We start from the raw sequence: 27,673 nt of genomic DNA on the forward strand, positions 1-27,673 counted from the left end.
CCCTGGGGAAAGATGTGGGGATTGGGCTGGGAGTGGGAGAGTGGGGGTGGGGCTGGGAGAGAGAAGGGTGTTATGGGTATGGTTTTTCATTTATTGATACAAATTCAAGGTCAATTTTGTGATGTGTATATTTCTCCTCTTGATTAACTATTGTGCTTATACTGATCTTCTAAAACATAATGCATAATTAAATAAAGATTATAGATAGTTACTTATAATAGTCAGAATTTATAGTTAGGTAAGTTAGGTTTTCTAGATATACAGAAATATATTTGACATAAACAGTCTTCAAACCTCTCAAAGACCTTCAGAAAATGGCATTTAAAATGGTTTAGTGTTTTTCTTGACAATGAGAAATGTCTGCTCCTGGCAGCACCAATTACGTCTGAGAGGAAGATGGGCATCAAAGAAACTTGTTATGGAGTTTGCTTTCAACATGGCAAGATTAGCCATTTGTGCAAGAAACTGCTCTTGCCTGTACTGCTTGACTGTTGCTGTATAATCTGGACATGCAGGACCCACAGGAAAGTGACTGCTGAACTCAGGGTTCCTGCTTCATGGAAGAGTCTACCAGACTTTCTACAGGACAAAGAAAAATGACTGACAGACTGCCAGCGCAGATGGACAGTTTGAAATTTCCTGCTTTGCTGAGAAGTATTCCAGACACATTGTGGCCTATGGGCTGAAGATGGATGCCCCAACATTACAGAGGAACTTCGGGTGACTGTCCAGGCAGTAAGATACCTCTGTCAATCCTAGTGTTTATATATTATCCTTCTGTGGTCTTTGATGGAATTGAAGACAGATAGTTATAATTATAGTTTTCCTTAGTTATGATAAAAGATAAGCTACATATAGGACTTTGGACTCGCAAGGATGGGATGGATGATATTTTCTTTAGATCTTGCTAAATGTTAATAGACAAAATGTTGTAACTGTGTTCTTACTTGATAACTGTTCTGTCATATACAATTTGACTATGTTAAAGTTAAGACCTTTCTTTTTGTTTAAGCAGAAAAGAGGAGATGTTGGGGAAGTCCTGTGTATATGTCAATAAAGCACTGTCTGGCCAATAGGAATCTAGATAGGTGGGGCTAGGAATCCAGGAGGATTCTGGGAAGGAGAAACACAGGAGAGTTTGAGATGTAACCACCATGGGGTAGGAAGCCCGGAACTATTCTCCGGTAAGAGAAATACTTAGATTAACAATTATGGGGTAATTACTTAAGTCAGAGGTAGCCAGTAAGAAACAAGCAAGGCCAACAGCTTCATAATTAATACAGTGTCTTGTGTGTTATTTGGGGACTGCAATGCAGCAGAGCCCAGGCGACCGGCGGGTGATAAACCAAAGCGGCTAGCAAAGAAAAAGCTTCTCTTAACAGAAAGGGGGGAGCTGGGATTGACATTTGAAGCATGCATGTTTCTAATTTAAATAAAAAAAAAGAAAAACAGTGTGATGGCTACCTTTAATCATTTACTTAATTAAACACAACCAAGAATTCTCCGGGAACAGAGTCTCAGTGAAGGGTTGTGGGAAAGTCAGGTAGGAACTTCAAACAGCTGTTCACATTATATTCACAGTAAAGAGCACACAGAAATTAATAAATACATCTAAATTTGCTTGCCTGTGCTCCTTGTGTTTTTTCATTCTGGCATTGTTCATGACCCACTGCCTAGGGGATGGTAGTACCCACAGTGGGCTGACTCTTTCCACAACAACTAGTTTAAGACTGTCCTCCAAAGACATGAGGCATTTCTATTTGGGTTCAAATGTGAAAGATACAATGTTTTACAAATACAAATGTTCTTGTGAAAAGTGGTGTTGGTGTCATTTTCCAGTATGGATTTCTTTTCCTGTGAGAGAATTGGTAAGAACCTGAAAGATCAGAGAAGAATGGATTTCTTGAGAGTATTAATTATTACTAATTATTAGTAGTACAGTGATCATTTTCTATTACTGGAAGAAGTCTGAAATGGATTTCACTGTGGTACAATGATCAGTGTCTATTATTGGAAAGCTCAGTATTTTACTAAAGGGAGTAAAGAAAGAACAGGAAGAAGTAATACTTCTATATGAGAAATTTTCACTCATTAAAAAAGTCAAGTAAACAAACAACAAACAAAAATAAAATCAGACCAAAACAAACAAATACACAAAAAGTATGAACTGGTCAAACATCTGGTCAGTGCTGCTTCCTTATGAAGACTTCTGTGACTGGTTGGCATATGACAGGGTGGGAATTATTTTGTACCTTTGGGGAAGGCTGTTAACCTTTTGTGTTTCAGATTCTTTATCTGCAAAGTTGGGGCAATGGCTTCCTTTATAGAATAGACAGAGCCTTAAGTGGGATAGGGTCTTTAGAAACAGAAAGACCTCAATAGTTGTTTGTAGCATGTACTCTTTTTCACCAACTCCCTGGGTTCTACTGCTGTCTCTGGCCCCAAATAACACATGAGACACTTTATTAATTATGAAGCTGTTGGACATTTGCTATGGTTTCTTAGTGGTTAGCTCTGACTTAATTATTAACCCATAATTACTAATATATATTTTCATAAGTTCTTATCTTACCAAGGATGCAGCCTCATGTGTCCTCTCTTCCCAGGATCACATGGCAACTCTCCTCTCTTGACTACATTTCCCAGAATCCTCCTTGACTCCTAGTCCCACCTATCTTGCTTCCCTATTAGCCAACAGTGTTTTGTTTATCAACCAACCAGGCAAATATATACACAGTTGTTAAACATTGTTGTTTAACTTTGATAATGAATTATATGATATGATAATAATTTGGACATATATTAAATAGCAAGATAATGAATTGAAATTCAATATGCAAAAGCTACTTAAAGAGAACTGGTCTCTGAACAGTTTAAGAAAATGGAATTATGTGTGACTTAAGAAAACCAAAGGTACCACTTAAAAGCAAATTTATAACCTGGGTGTGATTGCATATGCCTGCAATTGCTGTACCAATTTTAAAATGTTAATTTATTGTGTTTCTGGACATGATATGCACATTCATAAAACCACGATTTAGTATAGAAGAAACAACAGTAAAATATTTTCTCCTATGGGATGAGAAACATACAAGCACAATGGAAAGTACTTGCTTAGCCAGTATTTTAAAAAGAAAGAAAGAAAGAAAGACAGGAAGGAAATAAGGAAGGAAGGAAGGAAAGAAGGAAGGAAGGAAGGAAGAAAGAAAGAGAGAGAGAGAGAGAAAGAAAGAAAGAAAGAAAGAAAGAAAGAAAGAAAGAAAGAAAGAAAGAAGAGAAGAATGTTTTACTCTTCTAAATCCAGTCTAAGTCACTGAATTGTAAGTAAAATTTTAAAGTCTTATAAGGGCTTATGAAGTTAATAAGTGAAGGTTTCAGAAAATTCTGATTAAGAATTGTATTTGTCAAGAGTGATTACTTGATTGAAGTCACTTAAGTAGAGAGACATGTGCCTTATAAATGATGTACTGTGCTCATTTCTGGGAACTATGGGATCACTTGGCTGGGTATTAATATTTTACCTTATAAAGCATCTTCATAGAGACACAGCATGCCTATCTATCTTGCCCCCTGGCCCCACTACTGCTTCCAGAAACATCTTAGTCTTCCCTCATCCATCTTCCAAGACTCACCAATGCCATTGTATCTGGTTGGCTCTTTGTTGCTGACAACCCATAGGGTCTTGGGTCAGCCACATTATCCCATCAACATCACCTGCAGGCCTTCTTACTCATTTTCTATAGGTTATTATCTAGATGATGGGCACTGGAATTCATGGGCACACTCTTGAATTGGCTGAGAAATACCAGAATGCCTGGAATGTATTGAGAATATCAAACCAGACTAACCCCAATGGGAAGAGTAGCCCTTCGAACATCAGCAGCTCTGGAGATGAGCCCGAAGCAGCATTTGGTGTCTGTATGTCTCTAAGTCTTTGACACCCATCTCAGAAGCTTCATGAAGAATCACTTAGATAATAAGGAGCTGAAATTCATCAGGAAAATGAGTGGCCAGATTACCAAGCTCTGCAGGCTAGAGAAATCCCACCTAGACTAGTGTGCTCACCTTCAAGTGGGACTAGAAACATTGTCCTTTTCACTCCTACAAGAGGAAAGAAAAACTAATTTACTTAATAGTGGAATTACTAAGTAAACATACAATCAAGTGAACAGTTAATGAATAAAAATGTCTTCTTTTGCATTTGTTTTAATTAGGATACATCATATATTTTTATTGATTTTTGGATAGTTTAAAAATACATTACACATAGAGAATTCCCCACCTCCAGAAATTTGGCACTATGATGCATAATTACTGTAGTTATTATCTATAAGTTAAAATGTGCTTTTCTGTCTAGTTTTATTGGTGATGGGACACTCACAATGATTGCAGATGTGGGTAAATGGCTCAGTAAAAAGAGGTCGTAATTCAGTATCTTCTTTCAGACTAAGTAAGGTCACAACCACAGTCTTCCATAAAGCTCTGACATGAAAGTAGATATAGCATGTTCCAACCAGATCTTTGGGAGGAACTGTTCTCTCATTATGCAGTCTGATAAATCACTCATCAGGACACACTTCTGTAGTTCTACAAAGTCTATATGATAAAACCCAAGAGTCTTATGTTGTGATGAAATAGCGATAATGTAGTTTGATTAACCAGGACACAGAGAGTAGTTTAACAGTAGTTTGGTGGGAGTACTTTTTTGACTAAAACCTTTCCAGACCAAGAAACTCAAGATTTCTTATCTTGTTTTGTTGTGTTTTCTTAAATATTTACAAATATTCCCTTAGGGCTATAACTTTATTCAAAATAGCCACTATACACACTTAAAGAGCATGGAAAGTATTAGATGGTAGTGGTTCCAAGGTTAAGAGCCCTGGCTGCTCTTCTAGATGATCTGGGTTCAATTCCATGCACCAACAGGGTGACTCACAAAACTCTGTAACTCCAGTCCAGAGGATTCAGCACTCTCTTCTGACCATTAGGCATGTATTCGGTGCAGGAAAAATATCCATAAAATAATAATGTTTTAAAGAGAGCTGAGGGTTTGCTGAGTGATTAGGTACTTGCCATGAAAGCCTAAGGACAGGAATTGGGATTTGCAAAATGCAGGTAAATACCTGGTGAACATAGAAGCCTGTCTGTATTTCCATCCTTTAAGACAGAGGCAGGGGTCCCAACAGCAACCTGACTAGTAAGGTAAGAGCATATCTGAGAGTTCTTTATTTGACCAAGAGTCTGTCTTATTTAGTAAGGTGAAATTATTGAGGATGGCTCTTAACATCAACTTCAGCATCTGTATGAGTGCACAGATAAATGCATGAGCACAGACACACATGTATGCATGCACATGCAAACATACATATACACAAAATGAAAAAGTGAATTTAAAAAATGGATGTTAAATAAGTTAGAAGTTCCAGGCAACAAAGATATGCATTCAGTAATAGAAGATGATTTCCTACTAGATACCAGTCTTGGAGGCAATCCAGTCACGGTAGGCAGTCACTCTCATATAGACCCCTGGCTTGTTGATTTGACCACATTCATGTCCCCAGCTCACTATTCCAACAAGGTACCAAATATCTCTAGAATTGGGGTGAACCAGTGGTCCTCCAGAGTCACCCTAAATAAAGCAAAGTACATTTATCAGTTTGACAGGCTCATGTCAGAAAGTTTAGCTATATGCAATGATGTTCTTGATGAAGTTGTGAATCATCGATGCTTCATCAAGATCGTCAAGAGTCATGTGGTACAAATCCTGTACATTCCTAACCTCAATTAATACTGACCAAAATGTATTCTCTGTTTCTCTTTTGTGAGTATGATAATTTGAAAGCATAACCTGGGAAATCACAAAGTAGTTCTTGAGAAAGTCTTTAGGAATTACATTTGAGTATGCTTGAAATTCAAAGTTTTGTATCTGAAAAAAAAATAACCGGTCATGAGGGGGATAAGACAATAAAAGAAATTTGGGGATGGCCTAGCAATACTAAAATATCTCTGAGACTTATCCTTTTCTGATGTATGGTTAAGAGGATGTACTCTGATTTGAGACAACCCAGAATGTAGGTGTACAATCCTACCATCTAGTAGCTGTTTGATAATATAAGATACTTAATGTCCCTCTGCCTCCATTTCCTTATCTATGAAATTAGGATAAAATATTTACAATATACAGTTATGGTGAGAATTGAATGATATAGCTATGGTGAGAATTAAATGAGTTAATATTTGTGAAGTACCTAGGACAGAACTCAACTCAAAGAAAGCTATCATCCGTGTTTATTGGACACTTATAGACATATGCTATCTGTAGGAAATCATCACAGTAGAGGGTCACCAACAGGACTATCAAAGCACAACTAAATAAAGAACAGATGATCTCCATAATGAACAATAGCCACTGTTGATACATTATATGGTCCTTATGAATAATTTCCAGACTTACCTGGCAAGCATCTATATTGCCTTCCATGTAACCAGCACAGAGCATTGTGTCCACTATCCTACCATTGTAAGCTTCTTCCGCATTACAAGTGTTTGTATCAATAATTTTAACAGATGCTTTCTGAAGTAACATTGGGGAGTCACCTAAAGTAAATGAACATGGTTAACATGGTCAGCAAAACAGGTGCCAAGAACCTGACCAGAATGGAAGGACACTTGCCTTTTTTTAAAGGATAAATACACACACACACACACACACACACACACACACACACACACACACACCTCTGATGGGGGATGTCCTACTATATGTTGTGAATATATGTTTCTCTTATTGTTTTGTGAATAAAGCTGTTTCATCCAGTAGATGGGCAAGATTTAGCCAGGTGGGAAATCCAAACAGGGATAGAGAAAGATAGTAGACAGAGTCAGGGAGACACCATGTAGCTGCTGAGGAAGCAAGAGACCCATGCATCACCTGTAAGCCAAGATCACATGGAGATACACAGATTAATAGAAATGTGTTAATAATTACCAGAGAACTAGCCAATAAGAATCCTGAGCCATTGATCAAAATGTTTATAATTAACATAAGCCTCTTTGTGTTTATTTGGGACTAAACGGTTGCTGGACTGGTTGGGACAGAAATTTCTGTCCACACATCTCTCTCAAACTAATGAAAAAGAAATGTCCAAAATAGTCAACTGAAACACCTTTCAAGTGTTGCCATTTTTTCTTATATCATTGATCCAGAAACTATTCCATTAGTTTTTTTCAGGACAGAGAGAGAGTTCTATACCTAAATGGTCTTCTTTGAATGTTTCAAACCAAAGCAGTCTGCAAGGACCTGTGCAATATTCCGAGAGATGGCCTGAAGAGGTTGAGCATCCAGAGATAAAATGCTGCCTGAAACTGTGTGCTCAGATTGCTGCATGCTCACATTGCCCTTACATATTACACTGTGCGCTGCCATTGGACTCACCGTTGTGTGAAAGTGCTCCCCATCCTGTAACAACGACTCCTTCACCTGGAGGGAAAATCTGCGTGGCTTCCGGAAGACAAACCCGATGTACATCGTTGTTGAATAAAACTTTTTCAGTGAGCACAACAACTGCAATGTCATCATGATGCTCCCCCTTAACATAGTTTTCGTGAATAATAACTTCTTGAACATAATGTCGCATGTAGGGTGGAGTTACTTCAGTGCCAAAGCTTATAGTTAAGTTCCTTGGATTGCTTGTTCTGAGGTAACAAAAAACAATGCTTTTGTGTTTATTTTAAAGTGACAGAAATACCGAATCTTATAGCATATAGCTATGAGTTAGAGGGAGATAAGAGATATGATGTGACAGTTTAGTAACTACATGTGCTTTAGGATCTGAAGTATAAAGTGATGAGAAATAAGACTCACGTAAGAAAAATAAGTATGTAAAATATGAGCATTGGGGGAGGGCCTAGGCCCTGCCCTGGATGAAATGACAGACTATGGACATCTCCTATGGAGGGCCTCACCCTCCCTAGGGAAAGGAGTGGGTATTGGGGGAGGAAGAGAGGGGGAGATGGTGGGAGGGCGTGGGAGGAGGGGAGAGAGAGGGAGAGGGAGCTGGGATGTAAGCAACCTTGTTTCTAATTTAAAATTAAAAAAAAAGAAAAATTTTTAAAAATGTAATGGCTCTTCCTATTTTTACAGTTAAAGTTGGAAAGACTGAGTTAGGCTTACCTGCAATCTGTTTTTAAAACCCAGACACCCATGAGGATGGAAGACAATTTGCCTGAGATAAGGGCTGCCTAGCTACTTGTGTTTCCCAAACCTTGGAGAACATGACGAACTCACTTTTGAAAGCAGTGAGCCGCTGTCAGCAGGAATCTCGCACCGATTAGTGATGCCCCACAGTAGTGTCTGCCATTCACTCTAAGACTCGCTTGCCATGGCCATTCCCCTTTCTGAGCAGTGGATCCTCCCTTGATTCTGTCGTAGGTTGCTGACATTCTTGGTCGCCTCCCGCAACCTTCAGAATGAGTTGGTTTGTGTTAGTTGAGGGTAGAAAGATGTTAATTTGATGACAGTGTAGAAGGTGAACTGGGTTTTCAGCTGTTCTGGTTTGATTACATGTGATACTGTCACCATCGGCACTGGACAGGAATAGAATCATCCATACAGGAATCACCAGCAACCCCAGGAGTCTCACACAGTAACTTTAACCCTCAGAGAATAAGTAAGTTGTGGAAAACAAAGTCTCGGTTAACTCATGGACTCTGCCTCTTCACTCCTTGAATTGGAATCTTGGCCCTATCATTTACAAGCTGGAAGAATCTGGGCAATCTTTTTGCTTCAAAACCATCATCTCTAAGATACAATTGTAATAATACTCCACTCTAGGAGTGTTCTGCAGATTGAGTAAGTGATTACTACATGTGAAATACTGCTGTGCTCCCCTGTTGTAATGATCTTGGCTGTTATGGTTTAGATTATCATATACTTATCTGGAAAGGGTCTGAACTTACGGTTGTTGATAATCTTTTTAGCATCAACCTTACTGATTTCTGAAATAGAAAAAAAAAGTACACAGTAAATTTAAGCTGGTCAATGAAGACAGCATTTTCCACAGACCAGAGAAGTCCAACAGTAATTTGGCATCCAGAACAAAGTATCATGGAAATAAAATAATTAGCTTATTGGAATTTTTCTTTTGTTACAATTGATTACAATATATTCAAGTACCATCTTCAAAATTCCACTTGAGAAATTACATTTTCATTAACTGCATCTATGTTCTACATAATCCAATGTCAAAAATTTGGACTATCTTCTCTTGAAAAAGGAGTAATTTCCATAAGTAAATCTGATTCATGTCAGTATATAAATACGATTTCTAAAAGAGAAAGTAATAGAGTTGCAGATCTAATGTTAATTTTTATACATCAAGAAAATAAAAATAAAACACCCCATCACTTAAAATGTTTGTTAAGTATATTAGTATCCACTGTAGAATAAGAAGTCATCCCTCCTTGTTCTAAGCAACTGCAATTGTAGCATTGCTAGGAAATGAATGAAAGAATGGAATGTTCTCTGATCTAAGGTGACATTCCTTTAAAATATACTAAAGATCAACTTTGTAGTTGGTGTTTATGATATGTCCTGGTCACAACATGATACAGTAACACTGCTCTTATCCAATAGGTAAGCTTACCCATGAGCTTCAGAGTCCTGGGATCTGTAGTCAGGGATTCTGATTGGTTCTCCAGCATCTGATGTAATATGCTTTCAATTCTCCTTCTAGTGTTTTCCTTGTTTGACCTGGGATCCTTGAACACCAGCCATATATTTGCAGTCACGCTATTGCTATCAGGACTGGAAATAACATAAAGTTTTCATACAGTGTGAAAACTAACACCCCCTTCTTTACCTTTCATATCTTGATTTTGTTCCCTTTTTATGAGTTTGTGCAGTAACATCACTTTAGGTAGTTTTCAGTCTGCCATATGCCTACATGCCTGTGTCAACTGAATGTATACAGCTATTCTATGCATTTTGTAAGACATGCAATTCTATAAATCTTTCAGAAACAGAAATAGCCTAATGTACCAAGAAAAGACAATCATGTGTGTGTGTGTGTGTATGCATGTGTGTGTGTGTTCATCAATGATTTATTAAGCAATTGCTATAAATGTGTAACTATGACTAAGGCACAGTTCCTACCCTCAAGGAATTGTTCAGACTTTTATGAGAGATAAAGCATGTGTAAAAAGGACTGCAACAAAAGACACAGAAACAGATACTTGGAGGAAATGTGCATAATGTTTACTTAAAGGGTTAAAAGAAAATTCATGGAAGCATTGATATTTACTGGACATTAAAGTACTTTTATTTCTATTTCATCATCAAACTGAAATTTTCATCAAGCAGAGATGGGGAAAGCCTTATCAGAGTAACCATGGAAATGATATTAATTAGCATGTATTGATTAGTGCTATGTCACAGGTACTTTGTTGTTACATTTATTGGTGAATCACTTACTACTATAGTAAGGGTATTGGTATATAACTTTATGAACAAGGACAATCTGAATACCTTAGCACTTATGTAATGTATTTAGGAGTATACCAGTACCAAAGTAGAAATTTTACTCAGTGCAAATGTGCTCTGAATTGTTTACACTATACATTGTTGCCGTATGCCTAGTTATTCAGTGTGTAGGACATTGGACTCTGATGGAGAAGGTCCCTATAGCTAGCCAGTACACAGCAATGATGGCAAAATGTATAAAACTGACCTTGAATACTACAGTGTTCAAGAAAGACTTGTACAGCTTAGGGGAAAAACTTATCAGTGGAAAGACTGAACAATGAATGTATGGATATTATTTAAGATCCCTGGGAGCAGTGTCTGGGAGGAACCTCAGTACTGTATGTACAAAGTAATTTCTGAAAGCTACTTAGCTCATGTGAATTTGTTTTATGAAGGAATACATGTCAAAGAGAAGTACACTGTCCTGTGGCCTCTTCTTCCCTTTGTCTGAACTCTTGTTACCTACAGACACCTGAATTACATGCATGTGGGGCATGTGTGAGAAAACAAAACAAAAATACACCACACATACACGCACACACACATGCACGCATGCACGCACGCACACCACTTGCACATTGCGTTCATGCAGTCACCTCTGAGAGGTACATGGGGCCTTCAGCATTAGTCTTTCATTTTGGGCCAATAGTAAAAATTAACCCAAGGTTAAGGCTAATGGGAGCCTAAATCTATCCTGCAATTCTGGGAGTCATATTAGTCCAGGAATGGGGGGGACAAAGGTGGCATTAGTGGCATTGATCAAAGTAAAAACAGTATTCACATTCATTTGAAATGTGTTTATTTGCAAATATTTCTACACACATTATCTTTTTATTGTGCATATTTGTCTATGAAGAAGACAATAAAGCTGTTGGCACTGTTATTTCATTAGACAGAGAGTCTCACATAGTAATGTGACTCTCTTGAGGGTCTGGGGCTATTAAGTTATAAAATCCAGGCTCGAGTTATCCAGTGCCTATTCTACTGCTCTCTCTGCTACTCTTTGCTACTCTAAACCCAAGTGCAGGGCACACATAATTTTTTTGTGTATATAGAAGCCTTTTGTGACATTGAAGCCTGGTATATATTTAATTTATTCTACCCCACTTAAGAAGAACCCTAAGAACACTTCAAATGACATTTGGCTGATTTTCAAATAGAAAGACAGGAGAAAATAAAATCTACATTTCTGGTGCTCAATAATAAAACCAATAGAGGATGAAACATTTGACTTAGTGACCATCTAATGGTTTCTCGATACAAATATTTCAGAAATGAGGATAAGTCAAATGTAATTTAAGCACAAATATATTCCCTTAAACCTAATAACCTCCACCATATAATTTCAATGTTTGCTTTAGTTTTCTGTTGAACAATTATGCTGATAGGTATGATAATACTGATACTTAATCATTGTTTGCAATTAGAATGTTTTAGATTCAACTTCCCTGGAACACTTGAAGTATAATAACTTTATCTCTTTTCCTGATGATTAATGATAGTCACTTACACCAATGTGATGATCTGAGAGCTGATATATTGTCTGTAAATGTTAGAATTTTGAAAGGCATCAGCCATCTGTTGAGAGACATCATAGAAGTTAAACATCATACTTCAATAATATGTTTATATTCAAGCAGTTAACAAATGCAGGAAAATATAACTTACTTTAGTCTCGAGGATTTTACTGAGGTAGTTACTTTCTGGTGATGTCTCCCTCTCATAATTTCTGTCATATGGAATATTCAATACTTTAAAACTACCTTGATAGTAGTAGATCTTGTCTTCTGTGAGATGAAAATGATCCAAGAACTAATTAAATTATACGTACTTCAAATCAGGACATAGATTTCATAGCAACACAAAGCAGGATGCACTGTGCTCATTAGATATTGATAGACCCTTGTGAATATTTTTGGAACAAATAAGGAGATAACCTCTACATTTTAAAAAGTGGTTTTAAAACTAATATTAGAAAAACAGATATATGACAGACAAACAGATAAGTAGATAGATATATGGTAGAGAAAATTACAAAGAATAACATTTTTAATCTTTATATGCACACACATGAATGATTTGTGTGTATGGTGTACACATGTGTGTGCATGTTTGTATGTATGAGCTGAGGAATGCAAGTGTCACTACATATGTGTGAAAGTCAGAGGACAACCTTTGGTGTTGTTTGAGACAGGGTCTCTCTTGTTTGCTACTGTGTGTGCCTGGGTAGCCATCTTATAAGCTTCAAAGGTTCTCTTGCATCTAGCCCCCATCTTTCCACATGAGTACTATGATTACAGATGTGCACTACTGAACCTGACTTTACTTGGGATCTGAAGTCTGAACCCAGTCCTCATAACAGGATGCAAGTTCCTTACCCACTGAGCAATCTCCCCAGCTGTAAGAGTAGGATCTTGCTTGAGACAGAAATAACTATATACTACAGTGGTTTCTATTTAGTGCAACCAGTTGTCAGATCATAGTTTTTAAAATTTATTGTTCATTAAGTATTACTACTGGATGGTACTATAGAAAAATCTTAAGAAGCATACCAATTTTTCAAGGGAAATACAGTCTCACAGCAATCAGGTAATTTTCATAATGCTATATATCTATTAAAAAGAGCCAAGAATAAAACCTCAGTAATCTGACTTGAAGGCCTACATTCAACACATTATACTCCATTCCTCAATTTTCACACAGATATTAATTATATATATATATATATACATATATGTGTGTGTGTCTGTCTTCTGTATGTTATGAATATATGTCTCACTTATTGGTTGATGAAAATAAAGATGTTTCAGTCAATGGACAGGCAGGATGTAGCCAGGCAGGAAGAATAGCCAGGGCTGCCAGACTAGGAGAATTTTGGGAAGAGGAACGGAGAGAATGAGTCTCAGGCAAGATACCATGTAGCTGCATAGGAAGCAAGGGGGTCTGGCATCACTGGTAAATGAAGACTATGTGGAGATACACAAATTAATAGAATGGGTTAATAATTAAAAGAGAGCTAGGCTATGAGAAGCCTGAGCTATTGGCCAAACAGTTTATAGTTAATATAAGCCTCTGTGTGTTTATTTGGGACTAAATGGCTGTGGGACCAGGTGGGACAGAACTTGAATTTACAATATATCATATCTTATATATAATATAAATGTCAGAAGATATTTGCTATTTTGAAAGGATAATCCCTAGTAAGAATGGTAAAAATCAACGAAATAAATGGCAACAAATGCTAGTGAGGCTTAAAGGAAAAAGGAACCCCCATTCACTGTTGAAAATTGGCCCAGTAGCTCTGGAAATCAGTAAAGAAAGTCCCCAAAAAGCTAAAAGTTAATCTATGACATGACCCAGCTTGACCACTCCTTGGCATATGCCCAAAGGACTCGACATCCTATTCCACAGGAACTTGCAAAGCAGTGTTCGCCGCTGTATTCACAATAGCTAAGAAATGGAAATAGCCTAACTGTCTTTCAACAGATGAATAGATGATGAAACTGTGGTGCATGTGCACAACGGAATAGTATTCCACTCTAAATAAAAATCAGAGTGTGAAATTTTCAGATAAAGGGATAGAGCTAGGAAATACATTGAGCGAGGTAACCCAGACAGACAAGAAGAACAAAAGGCTGTATGTTCTCTCTCATCTGCAGTTCCTGACTCCAAAACTGCAGATGTGAGTATACAACATAGAGCAACCACAGACACTAGACAAGCATAGCTATGACCTCCCCCATCTCCCATCAAAGAAGCTTCCCTTTGCAAGAGATGGAGATCATCATAGAAAAGCACAATTGAATAAAATGGAGAGATCAAAAGAACATGTAAGGGTCAGTCTGAATGTATACATCTGTATCACAGCTCCACCATCTATGGCTCAGAGAACATCATGGAATAGAATATGGAAACATTGTAAAAGCCAGAATATAAGGAGGTTTACTGTGAAACAGTCTTAGAAATGGTTGCATACAGGTCTACATCAGATGGGATCCCACAGAAGAAAGGAGAAGTAGACACATACTCCCATCCCTAACCCAGAAACTATCTCCAGTTGCAACTGAAAATTTAGTTTCCTCCAAGGGAATATAACTAGGGAAACATCACTCTTAAGGGTAGGTCCAGAAGTAGATAGCTAACACAAAATGAACTCAACAGCATCGTTGGAGGCTCCTTGTCTTATAATCTTAAGTCAAGCCTTTGTATTTTTAACCTTAAGAGACTTTACACATATATTACGACTTCTGGTTTCGTGTTTTTATGGAATTTCATGTGTGAACATGTGTGACTTTGCTTCTCTATCTAGACACTTTGTACTTTTTCTTTGGCTCTTTTCTTACTTGTTTTATTTTATTCATTTAATTAGCATTCATTAAGTGTCTATTTGTTTTCTAATTAAACAAAATGTATTGTATGAAAAATCTATTCAGGGAGAGGGCCTAGACTCTACTCCAAATGATGTGACAGTCTTTGAAGATCTCCTATGGAAGGTCTCACCCTCCCTGGGTCAGTGGGGGGCAGGGGAGGAGAGGAGGGAGAGGGAAATGGGATTGACATGTAAAACAAGATTGTTTGTAATTTAAATAAAAAAGAGAGGATAAAAAAGAAAAATCTATTTCCAATGAAAGGAAAGAAAAACTGGTGCATAAATAAAGGAGTATTAATGGACATGCTAACAAGGGGGAAATTTTACGGATTGCCAACTCTAGGCAGCAAACTAATGACCCAATACGCAAAGGTAAAGCCTGAAACAGTATGCCACATGTAGAATACTCTGTTCTTGTTCATCAGTCATCCGTTCATCTGTGTCTAAATGCATTTTCTTGCACCTGTGTGAGTGTGTGAACTGTGTCTGTAGTACAACATTTGCAAATGCTAGTGATGCTCTCTTTCAGGACCCAAGGTCCCCAATGCTGCTATAGAGGGAGATAATTCATGTGTTGCAATTGCTTCTTTATATTTCACAGAAACTGGAATAAAGACACAGCAAAAGATATAAATGTATACCAACCTACTGCCAGAAAGTGAACTAAGAGTCCAATAGTTACCCCAAGGACTGCCAGCGCTCCAAGCACACCAAGGATGATTACCCACAGTGGGAAAGTTTTGTGGGATGCTGTGACTGGTCTGTAAATGAAGGACATGAAAAATACATCAGAAAACACACATACTTTTCAGATCTAACTTTCCTCTTGCCACCTGAAAACTCCCCATGATTAGGTGCAGATGTATAAATGACATGGAAGATAAGAGGGGAGAATGGTGCAGCTCAGTGAGTTAAAAAAAAGTGTTTGCAGCTGAACCCCATGGTGTGAGTTTGATACCAGAAACCCACATGATGGAAGGGGAGAATCCAGGCTTGTGTGTTGTTCTCTAATCTTCACTTACATAGCATGGCATGTACACATAAGCCTGTGTGCTGGTACACACACACACACACACACACACACACACACACACACACAAATAAATAAATAAATAAATAAATGTAATAAAATTAAAGAAAAGAGAACATATAGTGTTTGGGAAGGAAAACACCAAGAAGAAGTGTGCGTGGCCATAGTTGAAAGAAGAGAAAAAAACGACAAGAGAGGTCAGCCAGAATAGAGACTACCGTAATTCATGGAAATGGAACAATGGGAGAAAATGAAGAATTTGAGAAAGTTTACAGACTAAAAATATTTGTCAGAAGTTGGGGACCATATTAATAAAGGGGAGGAATATGTTTTAAATGGCAGTGTAAAATAAAGCCTAGAGGAGATTGTTTGAGGATTTAAAAAGATACTTTTTTTTAAACCAGGATTTTGAAGGACTTACAGATTTCCAGTACACATCAGATATGTCATGGTGGTGATTAACTGAGGAACCACAGGGATGGAAAGGAACCTAGCAAGTATCTACATGCAGGGAGAATAGGGATTGTAAAACTGGATCTGTATGTGAGAGTGTTGCACAAAACTAGAATTTCTCTTTCCTAAGTTAACTATTTGTTTTCAATGTAACGGTGGTTAAGTTGTCACAAGTTTTTATATGCTTCCTGAATTTTCCCTTCCAAATGCTTGGGGCCCCTTAAGAGATGAGGCTGTTTCCTGGCTGACTCAAATCTTTGTTGATCCTAGTTTACCTCAGCTCACAAGCACTCAGCTCCCTCAGTGTGTTTCTTGCTGAAGGGGTTCTAGCCTCACTCCACGCCCTTTGTTTGTCTGTTTTCTGTGGACTGTTCCAAATTAGCACTTTTCTAATTATCTCTTAATTAGGGATTCATGTCCGTGTTTCTTCTTTTGATTAGTTTTGTTTAGAAAACAGTTCAGCTCAGGTTTTTGTACACTACGGAGACACTGAAATTTTCTATCTCATTTTGCCTTTATAATTTATATTCTAAATTTTTGTCTTTATAACTTACATTCTAAAAACATAAAAGGTTTTATTCCATTAAATTTTTGCCAGACAAAATTTCTTAGTGTTCATTTAGCCTTTTTGTTTGAAAGGAGAAGTCTGAAACAACTTCCTGCTCATTGATCTTATCCACTGAAGTTGCTACAAGATGCAGGATTTTACAGTTGATTCACTATCCATGTTCTGCCTTTGGTATTTCAAGTCACTGTTCAGATTTAATTTCTGAGTTTTAGCTGCCTTTCTCACATAACCCAAAGACATTACAAACAGTCTAACATAAATGATTAAATAGCCACTAACAGTCATAAGGAACCTTCTCAAGCACAAAAGAGAAAGTCTTCCAGTGTTAGCAGGGTTCTGATAGCCAGTCATATATATTAGTAAAGTCTTATAAGAGATAATTCTGGGTGATATGAAATATAAGATGTATCTTACTATTAAAAGCACTGGGCACAAACTTCTCACTGCCCTGTGCACAAGGCTCTAGAACAGATTGATTTTTTTCTCATCTATAGCCTGTGGCTAATGCTAAGAAAACATTGAACACGGTAAAAATTTGGTTCTGAAGTCTACATCTATATCTGGTGTTCCTTTCACTTCCTGTAACTGTTCATCATTCAAACACCTGCATGCATCCCAAAGTTCACCAAATCCTTCTTATGTCTCCAGCACAGTCAAGCACATCTCCTAACCCTCCCAAGCTCAGCAATACAATTGCCTCAGTATCTTACTCTGAGAAAGGGATTACAGAATTAGGGCTTGAGTCTTTCCTAGGAATCTCTTATTCTCAAAACAGTGGCTTAACCCTTTTACTTTTTTTAACTTAGGGCTTCACAGAGATGTAAACGAGTAATGGAGAAAGAATGAAATGCTCTATAAACAAAATCTACCATGCACCCAGAATAAAGTTGATAGCTATTCACAAAACAAGCAAGCAAGCAAATCCAATCATAATGCACTGTTTAAGCTTATATTTGCTTGATGACTCTTTAGTTTATATATCAGAGGTATGGAAAAAATAAAGTCATCAAAAATAACATCTTTAATACAAACCAGAATCATGCAAAAATTCTTTAAGCCAAGAAAGATGTTCTTAGTATGTTCTATCACAATTCACAGTGAGTGTATCCACTCTAGAATAACACTGGATGTTATCAATACAGATATGCCTCATGGGCTGTTTTTTACCTAAATATATAGATTTAATAACATACATTACAGAAAAATATTTATGTAAGATATACATTTACGTCTTTAAAGAGAACATCTATAAAATAGTAGTACTGTGAAATCCAAGATAATATTCATGAATGCACTGTAGGAAGTATAAGCCATTAAACAAATACTACGAGTACATGATAATTATCTGTACTAGCCACTACTTCATATTTAACTCACAAAAAAAATGTCTCTGCTGTTGCCTCTCTACTGGAAAACAGTCAGGAATTGACAGTATATTAGGCTACATGCACCTTTTTTGAAGCACCCCTCCAATCAGTGCATAACACTTCAGATTGAAAGCACAAATACATGTTTATGACAAGGTGTCTCTGAGCTGAAATTCCAAAACGCTATGGAACCACTATATATTCTCCATCCAACCACAATTATTTTGTCACAGTCTGTAAGGGAGGACTCAAATTGAGAAGAAATTCTATTTTGTCAGAATTTTAGGTGGGCAAATTACCACTTACCTATACATAGTGTGATGATACCGTGATTGCTGGTGCTAATATAGAGGGAACTTCTGAACTCCTCATGCGTTGATAGTGGTTCTCAGGTAAATGTGCTAGCTATGAGGATATTTGAGATTTTAAGGGTGGGTATAATAGCAGAATGCCATTAAAAAGAAACTTGTTTAACAGGTATGGTAACAACTGAGGATCTTCAGCTTCAAGGAAATAACAAAGATTGTCTTGGAGTAGAATACTTAGAGTAAAAACAATGGGTATAACTTGGTCATCACAAAGACCCACCCCAAAACACTACCACACATTGGTGAGTCAGTGTTCTGACTCAGGAGCTATCCATCTTTCTGCACAGAGACTCTCCCCAGAGAAACTAGCAAGCCCATCCAAGCATTCCCACAAATGACTTAATCTAAGTTGTCTTGTTTATGATAAAAACAATCCTAGGAGAGCATCAGTCATTTGAAATGCAATTTAAAATTAAAGAGTCTCATAGGAATAGTTGAATACTTTTGTAGGTCTGAAATTACAGGTGGGAAGTAGGCTTAAAGTAACAAAGCATTTCACTTTTAAGCTTCTTTGCATAGAAAATGAAATGAACTAATTAGTCATCTGAGAGCTGTTTTACTGAATGAATATATATTAAGATTTTAGTGGCACACAGAGTTTTTATGAAAACAGAGCTCAGTGAGCCATTTAGGTATTTATAGTACACATATCTTGACTCTTATGACTATTTTTGATGTGTTGAAGAACACAATTCTCTATCTGCTCACCAATTTAATAACTATTTTACTTACTTTCCAGAGTTTCAGATTGTTCCCAGAAACAGTAATGTACCAACAGGTGTGACGAAAGCCCTGTTTCACACTCTTACACACTAATGGGAAAGGTCAACAAATGTAGAATAGCAAATATGTAATTTAATATGAGATATATAGCCATGCTAAAAAGAAATAAAATGGGGTGATCAAATAGAAAGTGACAACTGGGGTGGGTTGGAGTGGTTATCTATAGAGTGCGCAGATGAACCTGGAAGACGAAGCTTTGAACAGACACCAGAATAACGATGTAATTGCTATAATGTGTTCTCCTATTACATATCAGAGACAATAGTCTAATTAATAACATGATTGCCATGTAAGCAATAGACCTGTGGTTGGGTACCCAGAACCCACAAAAAATCCAGGCGAGACTGTGGTTCCCATTCCAGTGGGACCCAAAGGACTGCAGGCTGTGGCAGATACCAGAATATTGGACCTGCTTGCACCCACCAGAAGGGAACACTGGTCTTGTACCCACCAGGAGAGGAAGAATCCTTCTGCACCCACTGGGAGAAGGGATGGGAAGGAGACAATATAAAAACACCCTCAGCAACAGAAAAACTATCATGGCACCACCAGAGTCTAGGAACTCTACACCTGCAAAACCCAAACATCCAAATGCAAATGAAGCAGACAAGAATGACCTGAAAAAAAGTCATGAAAATTATACAGGCCCTCATAGCAGCATTATTTGTAATAGCCAGAACCTGGAGCAACCTAGATGCCCCTCAACTAAAGGGTGGATAGAGAAAATGTGGTACATTTACACAATGGAGGAAAAAAAAAAACAACGAAATCTTGAAATTTGCAGGCAAATGGATGGCACTAGAAGAAACCATCTGAGCGAGGTAACCCAGTCACAAAAATGACAAACTTGGTATGTACTCACTCATATATGGATTTTAGACATAGATCAGGAGATTGCCAGTCTGTACTTCCACTGACAGAGAGTCTGGGAAACAGGAAAGAACCTAAAAGAGATATGCATGGTACCCCAGAGAAGAGGAATGAGGCAAGATCTCCTGAACAGATTGGGAACACGGTGGGGGACAGGGGGGAATGGGAGCTGGTAAGAAGAGATGGGGGAGGAGAGAGGAGAGAGTGGGTCATGGGGGAGCAAGAAGGTTGCCCTTGGGGAAGAGTAGGGGGGGAACAGGATGAGAAATACCATAATAGAGGGAGTCATTATAGGTTTGAGAAGAGATCTGGCATTAGTGAGATTTCCAGAGATCTACAAGGATGACACCAACTGGCAAACTAAGCAATAGTGGAGAGACTACTTTAAATACCCATTCCTGATAATGAACCTGACGACTGCCTTATATGCCATCCTAGAACCTTCATCCAGTGACTGATGGAAGCAGAGGCAAACACCCACAGCTAAACACTGAAGTGAACCCCTGGAACCTAGTGACAGAGAGAGAGGAATGATGAGCAAATGGGCAAAGAATGGGCTGGTGAAACCAGCAGAAACAGTTGACCTGAACAAGTGGGAGCTCTTGGACCCCAGACTGACAACTGGGAGGCCAGCATGGGACTGATCCAGACCCCCTGAATGTGAGAGTCAGTGAAGAGGCCTGGGGAACCTATGGGGCCCTGGGCAGTAGATCAGTATTTATCCCTGGCATACAAATGGTCTTCATGTGTCCATAACACAGAGGGATGCTCTCTCAGCCTGGACTCTTGGGGGAGGTCCTGCTCCCTGCCATGAACAAAATGACAGAGTCTGGATATCCCCTATGTGGAAGGGAGTGGGGAGAATGGTGCAGGAGGAGGGGAGGGAGAGGGAGCTGGGATTGACATGTGAAGCAAGCTCTTGTCTTTTAAAAATGTAATTAAAAAATAATGAAAAAATTAGAAAAAGGATTTTAAAAGTCCAGGTGCAGTAGCATGCTAGTGAATTCAATGTTAATAGGGTGGAAATGCTGGGTCCTTGGTATTGTAATTAAAACAAAAAGTGGTGGGAGAGATAAAGTTGCCATGTGACAGAGTTCAATAGAGGGATTGTTTTTTTTTGACATGGAAACTTTTTTATTTTGTGATAAAAATGTTTGCACATAAATTTCATCTTAAACTACTTGTAGAATGAAAATTTTTAAGAGCAAAACAGTATGCACTTTCCCTCCTATGTTTATAGTCAGGAACATGCAGTCATTTTCTGGTTTCTGAGTTTCTCATACAAACAGATATAATGTCACTTTTCAGGGAAATGTACACAAGGAAATTGTCATAGTACCAAAACAGTATGGGTGGGGGCCTCAGGACATAGACATGTGTCCTTTCAAACAGTCCTCATACATTCAAGGCACTGGTTCAAGTATCGGTTCTAAAATCACATTCAGTATTTATCCCTGGCATACAAATGGTCTTCGTGTGTCCATAACACAGAGGGATGCTCTCTCAGCCTGGACTCTTTGGGGAGGTCCTGCAGAGGAAAAGGTTCCTAAAAGGGAGAAAGGGGAGGAAGGGGACTGGCTTTTGGAGATGGGAACAGCAGTAGAGAAAAATGAGAGACAGAGGCACAGAGAGAGAGAGAGAGAGAGAGAGAGAGAGAGAGAGAGAGAGAGAGAGGGAGGGAGGGAGGGAGGGAGGGAGGGAGGGAGGGAGGGAGGGAGGGAGGGAGGGAGGGAGGGAGGGTGAAAAAGACAGACAGAAGGATGGGAGGTGGGCAGGGCCGGGAGAGGGAACTGGGATTGACATGTAAAACAAGCTATTTAAAATTAAAATAAAAAAATGATAAGCTCACTAAGTAGACAAGGCTGTCCTAGCAAGCACCAGACATCCAAATTGTGCACATACAAGAATCTAGGTGAAACAGTCATGCAGACATAATGAAAGTAAAAATAGGTAAATATTCAAAAAAAAGGTAACTGACTCTGTGGGAAGGAAGAGGGTCTTGGAGACATGTAAATGTGGCTTTCTGTGGTCCTTATTCACATACATTTGCATTCTGCCTCTGGATTCAACCAGAGACTGATGTGGTAAATGTTAAAGGAAAGCACCCATGTTTTTAGAAAGATCTTGAAACAGTAACAATGTATATTCAGGGTAGCTACAGTAGATTCAACTTGAAATCCCATATAAATCCCACTAGCATTTTTTCCTTGAGATAGTATCTCACTGTGTAGTACACTTATGTCTTGAACTTACCATCTTTCTGCTTCTGATCCTGAATGCTAGAAGTACAGTAGCGTGCCATTACCCTTGGTTTCACAATATGTATTTTAATTACATTTATAATCAAATTAATTTTTATAAGTTTAATTTACTGCTGGGCAGTGGTGGTACATGCCTTTAATCGCAGCACTTGGGAGGCAGAGACAAGCCGATGTCTCTGAGTTCAAAGACAGCCTTGTCTACTTAGTGAGCTTTGGGACAGTCAAGGCTGTTACATAGTGGAACCCAGTTTCGAAAAACAAAACAAACAAACAAAAATTGCTGAATTACCTTATTTTCAATATCTCTGCTCAGATCCGTGCTGGCTTGTGAAGCAGCATTTTCACAACTGTCAATGTGTGTTACTCCAGACATGTGAAAATCACCTTGATAATAGTACATCTTTCCTGTGACATAAACACTCACAGAATTTTAAAATATGAAGCAATGTCAAGTACATCTATGTTATTATCTCAGAACTACCATCAACACATGTTAGCCTTTTGGCAAACACCCAGCATTCATTCAACAACCCTTCCCTTCCTACAATAACAACTGACACTGTCCTGTAGAGTCCTGGTGGGTACCCTTGGCATACTCTTCAAAGCAGAGTGCCAGCAGCTAGAAAGGCCATCCTGAGCATGTGCTCCAACTGAAGCCTGCACACATTTCATGTACTACACTCCCAGCCTAGTGATCACTTTTAATCCTCGAAGCACTCCCGAAATCAGAAACATCTCAAGTTTCCCGACTCACTCTCCAAATGATTTGTACTCTTGTGTTTTTTTCTCTGCCCCGTTCTTCCATTCCTTTTTAAATCATTCCATGTAAATTTCATGCAATCCTTCCACCTCTGTAGACCATGGAGGTCCCTGCTTGCTATGTGTCACAAGTTCTCACATCTTCATTTTCTCCTGTCCCCAAGTACAAACCGCTTAACCTCGCATACTAGGTCACCATACTTTCAAATAGGTAAGCTTGGTGGTATTTCTTCCAGTCATAAATGTGCTTTAACCAATGAGAATGAAAATTAAATAGCACTCTACCGTGGTTAAATCCTTCTGTACACAGTTAAGATCTGTTGTTCTCATTGTTAATAAAAAACTGATTGGCCGATGGCTAGGCAGGATTTGGGGGTCATAAGAATGCTAGGGAGAAGAAAGGTGGAGTCTGGGGAGACGCCATGAGATGCAGAGTGAGCAGGATGGGAAGTACATACATGAGGTAAAAGAGCTTCAGGACAGCACACAGATGAATAGAAATGGTTAGCTTAAATTGTAGGAGCTAGCTAAAAGCAGCCTAAGCTCGGTTGAGTATTTATAATTAATATTATAGCTCTATGTGGTTATGGGGGAGTGGCTGGCAGGACAGAGCTGATTGGTGGTCCAACAGAAAACTCGACCTACAGCACTCTGTTTACCTGGCGTACTTATCCATTCATTCATTTTGAGAGAAATTGCGTTATCAGTTCATTGTGATATTTTTTAATTTAAATTTTACATACCAGTTCCAGTTCCCTCTCCCTCCCATCCTCCCATTTCCCTCACCAATACACTGTGGGGAGGGGGGCTCGTTCCTGCCCCAAATAATGTGACAGATTTTGACGATCCCCCACAGTCATTTTTTAAGAAACAGAAAAATATGAGTTCTTCAACTGAAAGAGTTCACCGTTCTGAAGGTTTTTCCTGGTTAGCTTATGGCCAACTCAGCAAAAGCTGGAAATATCTGGGAATAAAAAAAATGCTTATCCCAGATTTCCTGTGGAAAAATCTGTAGGACTTTTTCTTGGTTAATGACTGATGTGGAAAGACCCACCCTGTGGGGGCAGTGCCACCCCTGGGCAAGTGGTCCTGGGTGTATAAGGAAACAGGCTGAGCAAACTATGGGGAACAAACCAGTAAGCAGAGTCCCTGCATGGCTTCTGCTCTAGTTTCCTCTCTTGATTTCTGCCCTGACTTGCTTACATGATTGACTGTGATATGGAAATGTAAGTCAAAGAAACTCCCATAACAGGTTGTTTTTGGTCACAGTCTTTATCGCAACAATAGGAAGAAACCTGAGACAAAATCAAATATTTTTATTCCAGGTATAAATCTGTTCCATGCTATTTTACCATTTTCTATATTTTTTTTCTTACAGCAATCTGTGCATATGAAAGTCAGATGCTAGGTTCTGCCCAAGATACTATGCTAAGTCATCTAAAAAGCATGTGTATGATGTTATAGGAACAAGAACCATCTATGATAGAAGTGGGCTATGTCGCCTCTACATTTCACTGTAGCCCTTTATAAGATCTTTACTAATTATAAATGTTACATTGCAATACAGAAAACTGAAGAGCCTTTTGTAATATTTTACAGTTTTAGTCTATTTATTCTAAATAACTTAGAAAATCTCTAAATGACTAAAATCATTAATTTAGTGGTATATATGGAATGCTAACTCTGCATATTTACATGGAGGCAGATAAGTTTGTCAGTAATAGAATATGCAATGCCTGAATTCAGAGAAACTGTTGCATTCACATTTCCTACTCTGGTTATAGTTCTGGAAAATCATATTGCTTTTAACTTAATTATTAGTATGAATTCCATCATCCTCCAAATTTTATTTTGAAACTCTAAATAGTAGGGTGATTGATTATATTTGAAGACAGACATGGATCAGGAGAGTGCCAGTCTGCACTTCCAATGACAGAGAGTCTGGGAAACAGGAAAGAATATAAAAGATATGCATGGTACCCAAGAGAAGAGAAATGAGGCAAGATCCTCTGAACAGATGGGGAACATGGCGAGGGGTGGGGGGAGAGGGAGCTGGGAAATAGAGACAGGGAGAAGAGGAAGAGAGAGTAGGTCATGGGGGAACAGGAAGGATGACTGGGGGGGTAGGATAGAGGGAAGAGGGAATCATAGGTTAGAAGACAGATCAGGCACCATTGTGACCTCTAGTGATCTAAAGGGATGACACCAATTGGCAAGCTAAGCAATAAGGTTGAGACCACCCCGAATGCCCATTCCTGATAATGAGCTTGATGTCTATAACCATCCTGGAGCCTTCATCCAGTGACTGATGGAAGCAGAGGCAAACACCCACAGTTAATCACTGAACTGAACCCAAGGAACCCAGCGACAGAGAGAGAGGAGCGATGAGCAAATTGGCAAAGGAAGGGCTGGCAAAAACAGCAGAGACAGCTGATCCGAACAGGGGAGAGCTCTTGGACCCCAGACCGACAACTGGGAGGCCAGCATGGGACTGATCCAGACCCCCTGAATGTGAGAGTCAGTGAGGAGGCATGGGCAACCTATGGGGTCCTGAGCAGTGGATCAGTGTTTATCCCTCGAATACTAACAGACATCGTGTGTCCATAACACAAAGAGGGATGCTCTCTCAGCCTGGACTCTTAGGGGAGTGCCTGGACCCTACCCTGAGTGAAATGACAGACTCTAGATATCCCCTATGTGGAAGGAATTGGCAATAGGGTGGGAGGATGGGGGGGGGATGGTTGGGGGGTGCGGGAGGAGGGGAGGGAGAGAGAACTCGGATTGACATGTAAAACAAGGTATTTAAAATTAAAATAAAAAAGAAGAAAAAAGGAAAAAAAGAAAGGAATTATGTTTAATTAAGATAATTGAGATGAGAACCTATGAACCAGAGAAATTACTCAGTAATTTAAAACACATGTAGCCACCTGAGGACCTAAATTATGTCCGCAGAACCCACTTAGCAAAAGGAGAGAACCAGCTTCTTTTTTATTATTTAAATTAGAAACAAGCTTGCTTCATATGTCAATCCCAACCCCCCCTCTCCCTCCCCTCTTCCCCACCTCCCCACACCAAGCCCCCGATTCCCTCACCCAATTCCCACTCTGTTCCTCAGGGAGGGTGGGGCCCTCCAAGGAGAATCTACAGAGTCTGTCATTTCATGCAGGGCAGGGCCTAGGCCTTCCTCCAACAGTCCAGACTGAGAGAGCATCCCTCATTGTGGGATGGGCACCCAAAGTCCATTTGTATGCCAGGGATAAATACCCAAGGCCCCACAGATTGCCTAGGCCTCCTCACTCACCCTCATTCATGGGGTCTGGATCAGTCCCAAGCTGGCCTCCCAGCCATCAGACTGGGGTCCAAGAGCTCCACCTTGTTCAGGCCAGTTGTTTCTATGGGTTAAACCAGCCCAGTCTTGACCCATTTGCTCATCAGTCCTTCTTCTCTGTCACTGGATATCAGGAGTTCCGTTCAGTGTTTAGCTATGGGTGTCTGCCTCTGCTTCCATCAGTAGCTAGATGAAGGTTCTGGTTCCCAGACTCCATGGCAGTGGGATTGTAGGCTGGCACTCCCCTGATCCATGTCTAAAATCCATATATGAGTGAGTACATACCATGTTTGTCTTTTTGTGACTGGGTTACCTCCCTCAGGATGGTTTCTTCTAGTGCCGTCCATTTGCCTGCAAATTTCAAGATTCCATTGCTTTTTTTCTGCTGAGTAGTAGTACTCCATTGTGTAAATGTACCACATTTTCTCTATCTACTCTTCAGTTGAGGGACATCTATGTTGCTTCCAGGTTCTGGCTATTACAAATAATGCTGCTATGAACATAGTGGAGCAGATGCCCTTGTTGTATGAATATGCATCTTTTGGGTATATGCCTAAGAGTGGAATTGCTGGGTCTTTTGGTAGGCTTATTCCTATTTTCCTGAGGAATCTCCATACTGATTTCCAAAGTGGCTGTATGAGTTGGCACTCCCACCAGCAGTGAAGGAATGTTCCCCCTTTCTCCACATCCTCTCCAGAATAAAATGTCATTGGTGTTTTTGATTTTAGCTATTCTGACAGGAATAAGATGGTATCTCAGAGTTGTTTTGATTTGCATTTTTCTGATAGCTAGAGATGTTGAGCAGTTTCTTAAGTGTCTCTCGGCCATTGTAGACTCCTCTATTGAGAATTCTCTATTTAGTTCTGTACCCCACTTTTTAATTGGATCCTTTCATGTTTTGGAGACTTGCTTCTTGAGTTCTTTGTAAATGTTGGAGATCAGCCCTCTATCAGATGTGGGGTTAGTGAATATCTTTTCCCATTCTGTGGGCTGCC

The 27,673-nt window shown here is 39.0% G+C and overlaps 1 protein-coding gene across 1 annotated transcript; it reads right to left on the minus strand.

The window, feature by feature from the left end:
* Nucleotides 1-5,203: 5,203 nt before the first annotated feature.
* Nucleotides 5,204-18,714, minus strand: LOC101844726 (transmembrane serine protease 11B). The gene is made up of 10 exons (XM_005068108.2): nt 18,616-18,714; nt 15,537-15,652; nt 12,191-12,309; nt 12,033-12,100; nt 9,645-9,805; nt 8,959-8,997; nt 8,288-8,462; nt 7,436-7,695; nt 6,455-6,597; nt 5,204-5,629 (listed from the first exon to the last, which is right to left on the minus strand). Exons 1-10 carry the CDS (start codon nt 18,621-18,623, stop codon nt 5,468-5,470), a joined length of 1,251 nt encoding a protein of 416 aa, XP_005068165.2. The 5' UTR covers nt 18,624-18,714; the 3' UTR covers nt 5,204-5,467.
* Nucleotides 18,715-27,673: the final 8,959 nt, after the last annotated feature.

Source organism: Mesocricetus auratus, unplaced genomic scaffold, assembly GCF_017639785.1.
Source record: "Mesocricetus auratus isolate SY011 unplaced genomic scaffold, BCM_Maur_2.0 Super-Scaffold_100006, whole genome shotgun sequence".
Taxonomy (NCBI): Eukaryota; Metazoa; Chordata; class Mammalia; order Rodentia; family Cricetidae; genus Mesocricetus; species Mesocricetus auratus.

What these genes read in the sequence shown, in the direction of transcription:
- LOC101844726 (XM_005068108.2), bottom strand. An exon ending in GTAAAATCCTCGAGACTAAA is followed by an intron (nt 12,101 to 12,190) that starts GTAAGTTATATT and finishes GTCTCTCAACAG; the next exon opens with ATGGCTGATGCCTTTCAAAA. An exon ending in GCGGCTCACTGCTTTCAAAA is followed by an intron (nt 7,696 to 8,287) that starts GTGAGTTCGTCA and finishes TTGTTACCTCAG; the next exon opens with AACAAGCAATCCAAGGAACT.